This window comes from Phacochoerus africanus, chromosome 15 (genome assembly GCF_016906955.1).
Source record: "Phacochoerus africanus isolate WHEZ1 chromosome 15, ROS_Pafr_v1, whole genome shotgun sequence".
NCBI lineage: Eukaryota > Metazoa > Chordata > Mammalia > Artiodactyla > Suidae > Phacochoerus > Phacochoerus africanus.
Genome location: NC_062558.1, coordinates 91642422 through 91654942, shown reverse-complemented (window position 1 = coordinate 91654942; position 12521 = coordinate 91642422). Strand labels below are relative to the sequence as shown.

The 12521-nt window shown below is 51.9% G+C and overlaps 1 protein-coding gene across 1 annotated transcript in view; it reads left to right on the top strand.

Moving 5' to 3' along the window:
• The first annotated feature begins 259 nt into the window (after positions 1–259).
• ALOX5 (arachidonate 5-lipoxygenase) overlaps positions 260–12521 on the top strand; it is a 47148-nt gene continuing 34886 nt past the window's right edge. Inside the window, exons 1-2 of the mRNA XM_047761434.1 lie at positions 260–519; positions 7530–7728. Of these exons, the coding sequence (XP_047617390.1) occupies positions 370–519; positions 7530–7728 (349 nt within the window). The 5' untranslated portion in view covers positions 260–369. The remainder of the gene's footprint in view (positions 520–7529; positions 7729–12521) is intronic.

The window sequence follows — 12521 nt, the reverse complement described above, 5'->3', positions numbered from 1 at the left end:
AAATGAAAAACTGAGTGAATGAATGAATGAATGAACGGTGGGAGGAGGGGATAGCAGCTGAGGTGACCCCAGTCCCTTGACTGCTAAAAAGAAGCCAAGCGGAGGAGGTGAGAAGCAGAAATGGGTGACCCTTACCGATTTGGAGGTCCGGCCCGCGAGGTCAGCAGGGCAGGAGGGCGGGGCGGGGCGGGGCGGGGGCGGGGGCAGAGGCACGGGGCGGGGGCGGGGCCCAGCGGGCGGGGGTTGCCGGGGCGCCAGACGCGCGGAGAGAGGAAGCAGCTGTGCTGTGCAGGCTAGGTGCTGTCGCGCGGACCGGCACGTCGAGGCTGCCAGTGCTCGCTGCGCACACGACCCTCGTTGCCCGCCGCTATGCCCTCCTATACCGTCACTGTGGCCACCGGCAGCCAGTGGTTTGCGGGCACCGACGACTATATCTACCTTAGCCTCGTGGGCTCCGCGGGCTGCAGCGAGAAGCACCTGCTGGACAAGCCTTTCTACAATGACTTCGAGCGCGGCGCGGTGAGGACGCGTGTCCCCGATGGGCTGGGCAGCTGGGGCCGAGTGCGGGCTTGTCCAGGACCCGTCCGGGCAGCTGGGACCCAAGTTCGGGGAGGAGGTCTTCCTGGGTGAGGTCAGCAGGGCGCCGTGCCTCTCCCCTGGGAGCAGGAGACGGTGCAAGATTTGCTATCCGTTTTACCAGTGGGTTCCTCGAGCCTCTGAAAGGTCCCTTAACTGGGCAAGTGCTGTGAGCAGCGTTGCTTGTGCCCCACCTCATAGGGCTCCACGGATGGCACCTCGGAGTACCTCAGAATCTCGGGAGAACATGCAGGTCTGGAAGTCCAGAGGCCTGAGTTCCATCTGGGCCTGACCTCTAGCTTACCCTCTCCCATCTCTGGGCCTCAGTTTCCCCAAATGTAAAGTGCAAGGGTTGGCTTCAGGTTGGTCCAGGAGCCCGGATGAGCCCAAACCCAGCTGGTGGCCCAGAGTGGCACTAGCTTATGTCTCCACACCTGGGCAGCTCACATTCTCAGGACAGGTTCCCAGAGGAATGCAGAGAAAAAGAACAAGAGAACCCAGGCCAGGAGAAGTCTTTTGCAACCCCAGAGGTCGTCACTAGCTCCCAGCAGAGTGTACAGCAGGGAACACTTCCACCCAGGGTGTGAGGGCTCAGAGGAGAAGACCAAGGAGGGTTTTTCCGCTCGCATCCTCACTAGAGACCCTGGAGCTGGGGGAGTTCAAGGAGCAAAGGGAGCCAGTTGCTTACGGCACCTCTAGTCTGGGATGCCAGAAGCTGTGAGCCCATGCACAGGTAGATTCATTCTGAAGTGGGCTGCTGATGCTGACCTGGACATGAATTTGAGCCCTGTGGCTTTTTCCATGAGCATGGCGGGTCATTTCCTCCCTGAGTGTTTAATGGGACGTGCCCAGTCCACTAGCATGACTATTGGGATAGTCCCAAAGCACTGCAGGTGCCCAGGAAATATCTGTTCCCTTCTGCTACCCTCAGCTCCTGAACTGGACCTCAAAAATTTAGACTTCAAAAGGCTGTCTTTTCACCACTTCCTTGATTATTAGTTTGAACCATAAGGAATTGCTCATAGTTGACTATTGTTGACAAACAAAATTGGCAATTCCATATGGTTCAACCGAATACTTATTGGATAAAAATTTGGGAACCATGTTTTAGGTCTGCAGAGCCTAAAGTAAGCAAATAATAGTCTACTCCTCTTCCAGATTATAAACTAAGTGGGTTTGATTCCTACCCAACAGTCCCAGAACCTTGCTATAAACCAACCTGGCACTTGGCCAAGTTTAACACATTAAGCTGACTTCAGCTCCCTTCTAGAAGAGTTAGATGTTGAGTATAAGAACAAACTCCTATTGTTTGGTTTCCCCAACCAGGGAACTGGCCAGAGGATGGTGGTATAGGAAGGCTAATGAGTTATCCATTTGGGATGATGACACCCATTTCTGAAGCACCCTCATTTATTATCCTTGTTTCATGGATTTCCCCCAACACTTCTGGCAGGGGGGGTAGACTCCTTCCCCTTTATAAGCAGTCCCCAGTGGGTCCATTCTCCACACACCACACACTTCATTGTGTTCACGCCAAGGTGTGTCTTCTTGGAGAGGAGACACTGTGCTTTGACCCATAACAGGGTCATTGGAAGAAGGGTGAAACCATCCCTCTGTACGTTATTTCCCCGCCCTAAGAATTCATTCAAATGACATTATAATTAAACACCTCAATGAGAGTTCCAGAAGCAAATTTCAGGAGAAATTTGCATGTCACATTTCCATTGCGGTAAGAGGCAGCAGGTAGGGAGGGGCTGCCACTGCAGAGGATTCATCTGACTCCTAAAGGCTCTTTGAAAAAATTAACTTTTGAGAAAGTTCCTGTTGATGCAGTTACTCCACACTTGGTCTTGCACAGCCCAGAGCTACTTCCTCATTCCAGCCAGTGTCTCCTTAAGTACAATCTGTCCCTTTTGCTTAAGGTAAAGGAGAAATCTTAGAGGAAATGCTTAGGGAGAAGATAAGGCTATCTCATTTTAGCCAAAAAGTTTTACAATTATTAATAGATAATAACAGCAATGTTAACAACAATAAAGACTATTTCTAAGCAACCAATTCAGTCATTTCCAGTTAACCACACTCCTCCCATGCAAAATTCAGTCCTATGATGGACAAGACTAATTTTTTTCTCAGCAAATGGAGTCACACATCCCTGGTTATTTTCATCAGACTTCTGCAGAGTGATTTAGGACAAGACTGGGAATCAGAGATCTTCCTTGGTGAGATTCTCTTGTCAACCATCAAGCTGTCTGCTGGGAAAGCTCTGGCTGTGGGCCGACATAGCCCAGAGACTAGCCCAAGTCTAGGCAAATTTAGCAAATTGATTTGTTTCTTTGATTCTATTGATTTAAAGTAATTCAAGTGAATGGGGTAACTTTCACAGATCCGAAGACATCTAGGAAATCTTATTTGACCTTTTTCATTCCCTGGCAGCACTTTTAGAAAAGCAAAGGGCAACAGAGTGATGTTTAATTTAGTGTCCTCAAATGTACTCAGTAAATGTGAACAAGTCTTAAAACTATCCTTACTTCTCAAATATTTTCAGTGTTATAATGTATTCATGAAGAATATATTCTAGAATACTGCCTTCTCAGAAGTAAGAATTCTTCAGTAATCCTGAAGAATAAATATTTCCTTGTGAGCATCACTCTCTCTATCCCCTACCTTCCCTCTCTGTCCCATCTCTTCCCTACATCCTGCCTCTTCCGCCTCCTCTACCTTCTGCCATGCCCTACTGCCCACAATTCCCCATTGCCCCCCGTTTCTCTCTTCTGTTTTGTCTGCAGGTTCCCCCAGCCACCCCCTGCTTCCTCAATCTCCCTAACCTTTGCCCTGGTCTCTCCCTTGTCCACCCCTTCATCATCTTCCTCTCTCTCTGCCCCTCAGCCCCCTCCTCTCCCCTCCCCGCCACCAGCCCCTCATTAGCCCTATCCGAGGTAGGCAGTCCAGGCTGGGCCACATCATGACTCTCCTCTGTCCTTGCCCCAACAGGGATCTGGGGCAGAGACATGTGAAACCTTTCTTTAAATGCTGAAATGAAGATCAAACAAAAACTGGCCAACTAACACTTTTCTGAACTAGTCAAAAGCTTTAAAGCCATGTATCCAATAGAGTTGAGAGCAACCGTCAAAATCTGCAAATTGGAGCTTCTGAGAAATGAGGCTGGCGAATACCATGTTTCCCTGTCTCTCTCCAGCATCTGACCACTGCGCCTCCCACCTCTATGCCAAGGAACTCCATGCTCCAGCCTCCTCCTCCAGTAGGCAAATTCCCCACCTCTGTGCTCTCTTGTTCTCTGGATCCCAAATGCCCCACCCATCCCCCCACCTCTCCACTCAACTCACCTCTGAAATCTTGCCAACTCTCAAGAGCTGCCTCAAATGCCATCTCATAGGAAGTTTTTCCATGTCCCCTGCCCCATCCCATGTTGCCCCTTCATACTCCATGCAGGAGTTGAACCAGGGCTCAAAGCCAAGACCCTGGCTCCCCATCCAAGGCTTTTCCCATAGAATGGCCATGGGGAGAGCAGTGAGAGCACCTCAGGCTGGGCCATCACACAGGGGTAGGTTCTAATCGTGGAGCCACCAAGAACTCACTAGCATGGTAGCTGCCTGACCTCTCTAAGCCTCAGTTTCTATCTGTGAAATGAAATAATCATTCACTTAGCCAGGCACACGGGCTGTATTTATTGAGGGCCTATTATGCGCCATCTACTCCTGATACTGCACATCGTGCAGGACGGACATGTGATGTTAATATGTCAAGGCAAATAGTCCACAGACCCAGCATCCATCCAGTGTACTGGCCCAGGGAGAGGGAGGAGGAAGGTCTTCACACCCTGTAGCTCTTTGTGCCTTCCTGAGACCTGGCTGCTGTTTGACACATGGGACCCTGAGGTCTTCCCAGAGACCCTTCTCTATCCTCTCTGACTTTCCAGCAGTGGCTCCCTTGGATGCCAGAGCCACAGTCACCAGACTATCCCTGAGACTGCCTGAATTAGGTGGGACTGAACTCCTCCAGCCCTGGTTTACCTCCTGTAGCATCGGGCCTGAAGCCAGGGCCAACCAGAGACACACTGGACTGGTGGGTGTGTCCCTCTGCCCCTGCCAAAGACCATCTGATAGCAGATTGAATCCCTGTAAGTGTGTCCAGTGATTTCATCCCAAGTGAAACTCCAGGACCCTCTGCCAGGCACCTGTAGCAATTGCTGGGAAAGAGGGACCTATAGCGGGTCCATTCTCCTGTGACTGCCTCCCAGGTGTGCACAGGGTGATTCTGTCCTCCCCTCCCTCAGAGAAGCTGCTCCATCTTCCAGCTGGACACCTGACCCTTCCTCTGAGAATTGCCCAGTCCTAGAGAGACTCCCTGAGCCCCATCTCCTTCCCTCTATGGTCCAAGGTCCTGGGCTCCTCCCTCGCATGAGAGTGGCCACCCCAGAGGCTCATGGCCCCTGTTACTTAAGAATAGCCCTCCTCTGCTGCTTCACCTCCGCCTTCCTGACCTCAACCTCCCAGACACCTGCAGCCCTCTCCAGCCCTTCAGAGCCACTTCCCCTGGAGAGACCGCCCTGGGCTGGTCCCAGGCCCCACCATGCACTGACTTCTCTTTGCTCAGCCTGCACTGCCAGTAACAAAAACAACTTCTGTTCCTACTCGGCCTCAAGGCCCCTTCTCTATTCTCACAGAGATTACTTCCAGGTTTTGAGCCAAGATGTTTCTGCTTAGGTGCTCAGTTTCTTCCTCTCATCTCTACTTCTGGCTACTCAGTCTGGCGTGTGCAGTCAGGCATGGGGCCCACACCAGCTCAGGGCTGCTCGAGGCGATGTGGGGTCTGCTGACCCCCGGGAGTCAGGGAGGGAGGCCAGGTGGTTCTGATGCATTCAGCAGCTGGCAGCCTGAGCCCTTGGAGAAAGGGGCCCACTCAGACATAATGTTGTTTGGATTTCTCAAATGTACCCACGCCAAGCGTTATCTCCCCTTGATAGATGAAGAAACAGAGCCTCGGGAGGTGAAGCAGTTTGCTCAGGCTTATAGTCTGTCACTTTGGAGCTGGGATGTGACCTCAAGGCCCCCTGAGGCTGGCCAACCTGCCCTGACACCCAGGCTTACCTCACCTTCTGCATCTCATGGCCCTCAATGGGAATTTCTGTTTTGGCCCCACAGGAAGGCCATGATCTCTGCAGAGCCCCATGGCAGTGGGACCTGGAATGGGGTTGGACCACCCAGTCTCCACTCTGCTTCTCCAGATGGGCACTGAGCCTCTTGTTCCATCAAGATCTTCCTGTCCTGGCCCCCTGATGCTTCAGTTCAGGGCTCTCCCTTCTCCCCATCCCCTGGAAACCACCCACTAAGACCTATGTCCTTCCTTTCCTCCCCCTCCTCCCAGCTCCTCAGGTCATCCAACCCCTCACTGGGGCACTTCTCCCAACTCTGTACCCAGGCCCTGCCACCTTCTCCCCAGGGATCAGCACCCAGAGGTATGGACAGGCCCCCTGCCTGAGGTCCCATGGGCCCTGGGAATCAAGGCTCTCTGTAACCTCATCTGTGGCCCCTGCTCTCTCACAAGACATACTTTTGGAGGGCAAGGAAGCTTCTTTCACCTGCAGGATGGAGCATCTGGCAGAACAGATGTGCTTGCACACCTGTTAGGGACCTAGCACACAGGCTGTCTCCTCTGTCCTCAGAAACAGGTCCTCTCACTGAGGACCAAGGCCCTGACCACAGGGCACTAGGAGGAGACTTCTGCTTTCTGACCACATTTGTCTGGCATCTGTGGCAGCCAGGACAAGCAAGCTGCTCACTGTGCTCAGAGCCAAGGGGTTTGCTAAAAATGTCCAACTTCCCGCTTCTCTTATGAGGTCCTCCCAGGGGTCTCCTGGCTGCTTGGAGGGAGAGGGATGGAAATGGGGACACACGGAGTCATGTACAGGAGGAACACCCTCCCCTCCACTTAGTTCACTAGTACACTGAGAACTCTAAGTTCTGCACCAAGGAAAAGTTCAAGGATGGCTGAAATCTGGCTTAGAAAGTGCCTTAGAGGGTCTGGAGTTCGGGGCTTCCCAAACCTCCTGGTCTTTGGAACCCCCAATGCAATGCTGAGCCCCTAAGCGGCAACATGTACATCATCCAGCAGCCATGGAGGGGCTGCCCAGCACTGCCACTGTGCCAGCCCATCTCCTGGGGACAGAAGCCCAGTAGCAGCCTGGGGAGCAGCAGTGCACACGGCTGGAGGGGGCACCATCCAGCAGCAAGGCCAGCCTCACCCCAGCGCTGTGCCTTGGATGTAGTGGGACGTGCTCATCCAATTTTCTCAGCATCACTGTGGCTCCGTGAACCGCAGAGGCCCCGGGACAACTTGAGTCTGTGCAACTTCACTTGTATCTGAGCCTCCTCATTTCCACTCAGCTATTTGCCCCACGGGGAATGAGAGAGAGGTGGAAAAGCCTGGAAGTGGAGTTCTAGCTCTGCCAGCTCATAGTGGAAGTGGGTCTTAGCTTCACTGTTTTCATCTGAGACACGGGTCATAACTTCCCTCTCCCCCCAGATTGTTGTGGGATCTGTAGCAGTGTCAGCAAGCCCTTTGAAGGCTGTAAAGGGCTGCCCCTGTGTTCAAGGGTCAGTTTGCCCCCCGTAGGGTAGCAAAGCCAGCAGCCTTGCTGCCCCCAATATGATGGGGCAGCTGCAGAGGCCCTTCTCAAGCTTACCTGCAGAGGGGACCCCTGCCTGGAGTCTCCACGTCCAGCCTCCAGCGTCCAGCCAGGGCCCACTGCAGACAGGAGGAGATTCCTCTCTAAGCGGTGCCAACCCTGACTCACCAGATTTCTGTCTCCCAAAGGTAGAGCTGGGGAATTGGCCATCTCTGTCCCCCAGGGTCCAGGGCACAGCTAAATATAATAGATGATTCACAGGCTCAGGAGCCCCCAGATGGTCTGATTTGGTTTTTCCCCTTCTCAGGTTGATTCTTACGATGTGACAGTGGATGAAGAACTGGGCGACATCCAGCTCATCAAAATCGAGAAGCGCAAGTACTGGCTTCATGATGACTGGTACTTAAAGTACATCACGCTGAAGACTCCCTGCGGGGACTACATCGAGTTCCCCTGCTACCGCTGGATCTCGGGCGAGGGTGAGATTGTCCTGAGAGATGGCCGAGGTGAGCAGCTCAGGCACCTTCTACTCCCCGTGAGCCAAGAGGGCTTTCAGGCTCTCCTTCCTCGAAGAGCAGTATTCATGGGAATAATAACAGTGCCATCTGTGGCTGAGCACCTGCTCTGTGTCTCGTGTACCTGCAAGAGGTGTGACCGTCCTCCAAGTACTAAAAGCCCCAGGCTCAGAGGTAGCACAACTGACCCCCAGCCCCATCCAGCCATGTCCCCTCTTTGCTACCATCCTTCAGGGGAGGTTATATCCTCTTTTTGCCAGAGGGTAGCTGAGGTCCCTAGTAACACGGGCCCCTGAATGGGCTGTTCTCCAGATGAGTTCTCAGTTCTCATCTTTCTCAGGTTACAGTAGAGCTTGGGCCCCCAGGACCCCACGCAGGCAGGGAAAGGAAGGAGTTGAGCAGGAGTACTTGGGTGCCAGCCCAGAGGGGCCAGGAGCAGGCCTGGTGTTCACGGTCACCAGTTATTAAACCTGAAGTCCCTTGGAGTTCCCATTGTGGCTCAGTGGTAACAAACCCAACTAGCATCCATGAGGACACAGGTTCAATCCCTGGCCTTGCTCAGTGGGTTAAGGATCTGGCATTGCTACGAGCTGCACCATAAGTCACAGACATGGGTTGGATCTGGCGTTGCTGTGGCTGTGGCATATGCGGGCAGCTACAGCTCCGATTCACCCCCTAGCCTGGGAGCTTCCATGTGCCACAAGTGTGGCACCCCCCCCCAAAAAAAAAATACCTGAAGTCCCACTTTTTGCTGAAAGAGAAAAGACCCTAAAGTCTGCCCTCTTAGGCAAGCCCCTCAAATGTGCAGACCCTCATCTGGCACTTCCTCGGGAGGCCGTTTTTCCTAAGGGACATGCAGCTAGCCAGGTTGGAGGAGGAGAGAGAAGCAGAGGTGGGGGGTCATCTAAGGAGACTCTCCCCCTGAATGATCCCCACCCCTGCACACAGGCCTCTTAGCATCTATGAGCCAAACCCACACCTCGGCAAAATCCTGCCTTCCCTTAGTCACTGTCCTTCAGTTTGCTCACACTCGAAACCTGGAATGACGAGGAAGGGGCCAGCTGCTTCTTCCAGCCACACCGTTTAACACCTCTTCATTGCCAAGGCATTTCCCATCACTAGTTTATTTGCTCTTCCCAGAACTTCGGCAGGATAGGTAAAACAAGAATGATTATTTTAGCTCAGAACACCTAGACCCAGGAGGAAAACGTTCTTCTCTACCTGATGTTCTTAAACCCCAGGCCATGTCCCATTGTTTCTGACATGGAGTTTAACTTGAGAAACAAAATTCCAAGAGTATCTCTGAACTAAATGATTGGGGCCAGAAGGATTTTTACCCCCTGTCCTCATGGCAGGGAAAAGATTACCAAAGTCACTCTGTCTTATAGTGGCCAGCATGCAAAAGGTTGCAGACAAGGCACTTCTCCTTTATGAAGATTGTGAAAACATGAGCCCCACTTCTCCCTCCTGCCCCTCCTCCCACCTAAGGTCTCAGTTGTGTTGTCCTTCTTCCCAGGCTCCCCCAAATCTCTGTCCAAGCCAAAAAGCATATGGCACATTCAGATTGGGATATTTAAAAAGTGTAACGAGTATGCAGGGCCATTAGCACTGCTGGTCTTGGTGGGATGAGGGAGGAAAAGAAGGCCAGAATAATCCAGAGGGGAGTGTCCTGGAGCCAGAGCTGCCTTGGGAGGCACTGTGGGCCTCCGCAGAGATGCAGACAGCTTGGGGAGACACTGCAGAGAGGGGCTGGGGAAGAAATGTCCCCTCCTCATTGCCCCCTGTCCTCCACTCTCTGGTCAGGGATCCCAGGGGCTCAGCCACCATGAAGCCCATGCATGCATTGATCAGGGACCTTCAGGGACAAGACAAGGTGAAGGGTGGATCTGGAGGGACACAGGGAAGCCATCCGGCATGTTCCACGTATCGATTTCTGTGTAGCAATTCTAGTAGCTCTAAACAGTCTTGTTGCTTTGTTCATGATCTTAGGGGTCAGGAATTTGGGCAAGGCTCCCTGGGGCGGTTCCTCTGTGAGCCACGAGGCATTCACTGAGTGGGGAAGGGCTGGAGGATTCACTTCTAAGGGGATTCTTTGCTCACGTGGCTGGCACCTTGGAGCTTTGTGGTCTCTGTCTCTCTCCACTTGACATCCCATTCTTTTTTTTTTGTCTTTTTTTTTTTTGTTGTTGTTGTTGCTATTTCTTGGGCCGCTCCCGCGGCATATGGAGGTTCCCAGGCTAGGGGTCTAATCGGAGCTGCAGCCACCGGCCTACGCCAGAGCCACAGCAACGCGGGATCCGAGCGGCGTCTGCAACCTACACCACAGCTCACGGCAACGCCGGATCGTGAACCCACTGAGCAAGGGCAGGGACCAAACCCGCAACCTCATGGTTCCTAGTCGGATTCGTTAACCACTGCGCCACGACGGGAACTCCGACATCTCATTCTTGAAGGCCTTAAGGTGTCCCCATGGAGCTTGGGCTTCTCACAGCTTGGTAATCTCAGGGTAGTTGCACATCTTCTGCGTGGCTGGCTTCAAAAGCAAGTATTCCAAGAGACAGAGGGTGGAGGATGCCAATTTCTTCGTGCCTGGCCCTGGAAACTGGCACCGTGTAACCTCACCAGATTTTATTCAGTCCTAGAGCCCACCTAGACTCAACAGGGACATAAATGGCCCTCTCAATGGAAGAAAGGTCAAAGAATTTGTGTCTGTGTCCATCTTTGGTCCACCACATGGCAAAATGACCAGTCCTTTGGACAACCTGGAAATGGGTGGGGGGCACAGCCAGCAAGGAATTCAGTCACTCACCACATGATAACTTCTGAAATCTAACATTTCACCTTGGCATCTGGAGTGACCATAAAAGTCAGAGGGCTGTCACTGTGGTCCCAACGATCCCAAGCATCTGTGTAAAGGGACAGCTTCTTTAAGGCCACATCAGTCTTTTGGAATTTACCACCCTGAACTCTGCTGTTTCAGTCCAGTCCAGGCTTTATCGCCTGTTGTATTCCCAGAAGTTCCACTAGCCAGTGGGGTAGAATCTTCCAACACCCTCAGGGCCAGGAAAAAGGACGCTATAAGCCGTTCGAAACTTGGCATGTTACAACTCTACATATTCGGACTTACTCATACAGTGAAGTTGAATAGATTCAAGTCCTCAGAGCAAGGTGCCTGAGAAATAGGCAGGTTCTCTGAGGTGGATTAGAGATGACAAATGTGCCTCCTACAGCCAATGATAGCTGTTGTTACAGTTAATATTCACCTTGCCTCCAGTGGCCTCCAGCCTCTCCTGCTGCTTGGCTTTACATCCCCTCCAGAGAAGCCAGCAGTATCCTATTGCTCTGCCCCTCTGGGCCCCAGGCAGAGGGGCCATGGACCAGAGAGCTCTGAGTGCACCTCAGAACTATTGGGTGCTGGTCTGCAATGAGGTACAGAGATTGAGACTACAGGTGTACAAACTTAGAGTAATTTACTAAAATTCTCCTGTGATTGCTGTACCTGATAAGAAAAACTGGGCTATTTAGGAATGTTTTTGGCTTGTTTTTTTATTTCATTTTCCTAATAGTTAATTTTTAATAGTATTTTACAAAAATGTCAGGGGAGTTCCCTTTGTGGCTCAGGAGATTAAGAACTTGACTAGTATCCGGGTTCAATCCCTGGCCTCAGTGAGTGGGTTAAGGATCCAACATTGCTTTGAGCTGTGGTGTAGGCCACAGGTGTGGCTGGATCTGGCAGTTGCTGTGGCTGTGGTGTAGGCTGACAGCTGCAGCTCTGATTGGACCCCTAGCCTGGGAACTTACATATGCTGCAGGTGCAGCCCCCCGCCCACAAAAAAAAGTCTGTCTCTAATGTAATGGAAGTTTTAAAAACCTGGCCCTTAACCACAGAGAGCCGGAGAAGCTCTATTATAGGCCCCCTTTCAGGAAATGCTCTAGAATCCTGCTAATCACGGCTCCATTGACTGTGTTTGCTGCATTTACCTCAAAAATAGTGTAAAGGGAATCATGGTCTGACCGTTCCTGCTCTAAAGGCCCTAAGAAGTGTGTTCCTGCCCTTAGCCACTTGTTCACTCATCTCTCTTGTACTGAGAGATGAGACACTTTGAAGTCTGGTTTAGAGGGAGGAAGAGGAAGCCGAGGTCCATCATGACCACAGGGACAGCAGTGGTAACTACTGTTCCCATTTACTGAGTACTTCCTAGTATCAAGCACAGTGTGGACTGCTTTATAGCAATCTCGAACTAAATCCCCACCATGGCCCTAGAAAGAGACATGGTTATCTCCATTTTACGTGGAAGGAGGCCAAGGGAACTTGCTCAAGGTCACACACCTTTAAGTGACACAGCCCAAGTCCAAACCCAAACCCAGGAACTTCTCTTCTAAAGCCCACACTCTAGGACCTGACAGACTGATTTAGAATTAAGCTTCATTCTAAACCCTCTGTGTAGGCACCACCAGGAACTGGAGGGTGACAGCATCTGTATGTTGAATCTTAAGTCACGTATTTCTCCAGGAAGCAACCAACTGGACTTAGAAAAACAAGAGCCATGAGTCTTTGCTGCTCTCTCAGGCAATGACTTCTACCAGTTCTACTCTGCAGGAGAAGTGCAGGAGTGAACTACTCTTAAGTGGCTTAAAGAGATCCACCAAAGATCAGGAAATGCCTTTCCCCTGGAGTGGAAAGACAGCTCTGCATCTGGGACCCCAGGATTCTTGGCAGAGGCAATGTCCTGGGAGGCCGAGGGGCAAGTTAGAGCCCCAACTGCAAATCCACAGGCAAGACA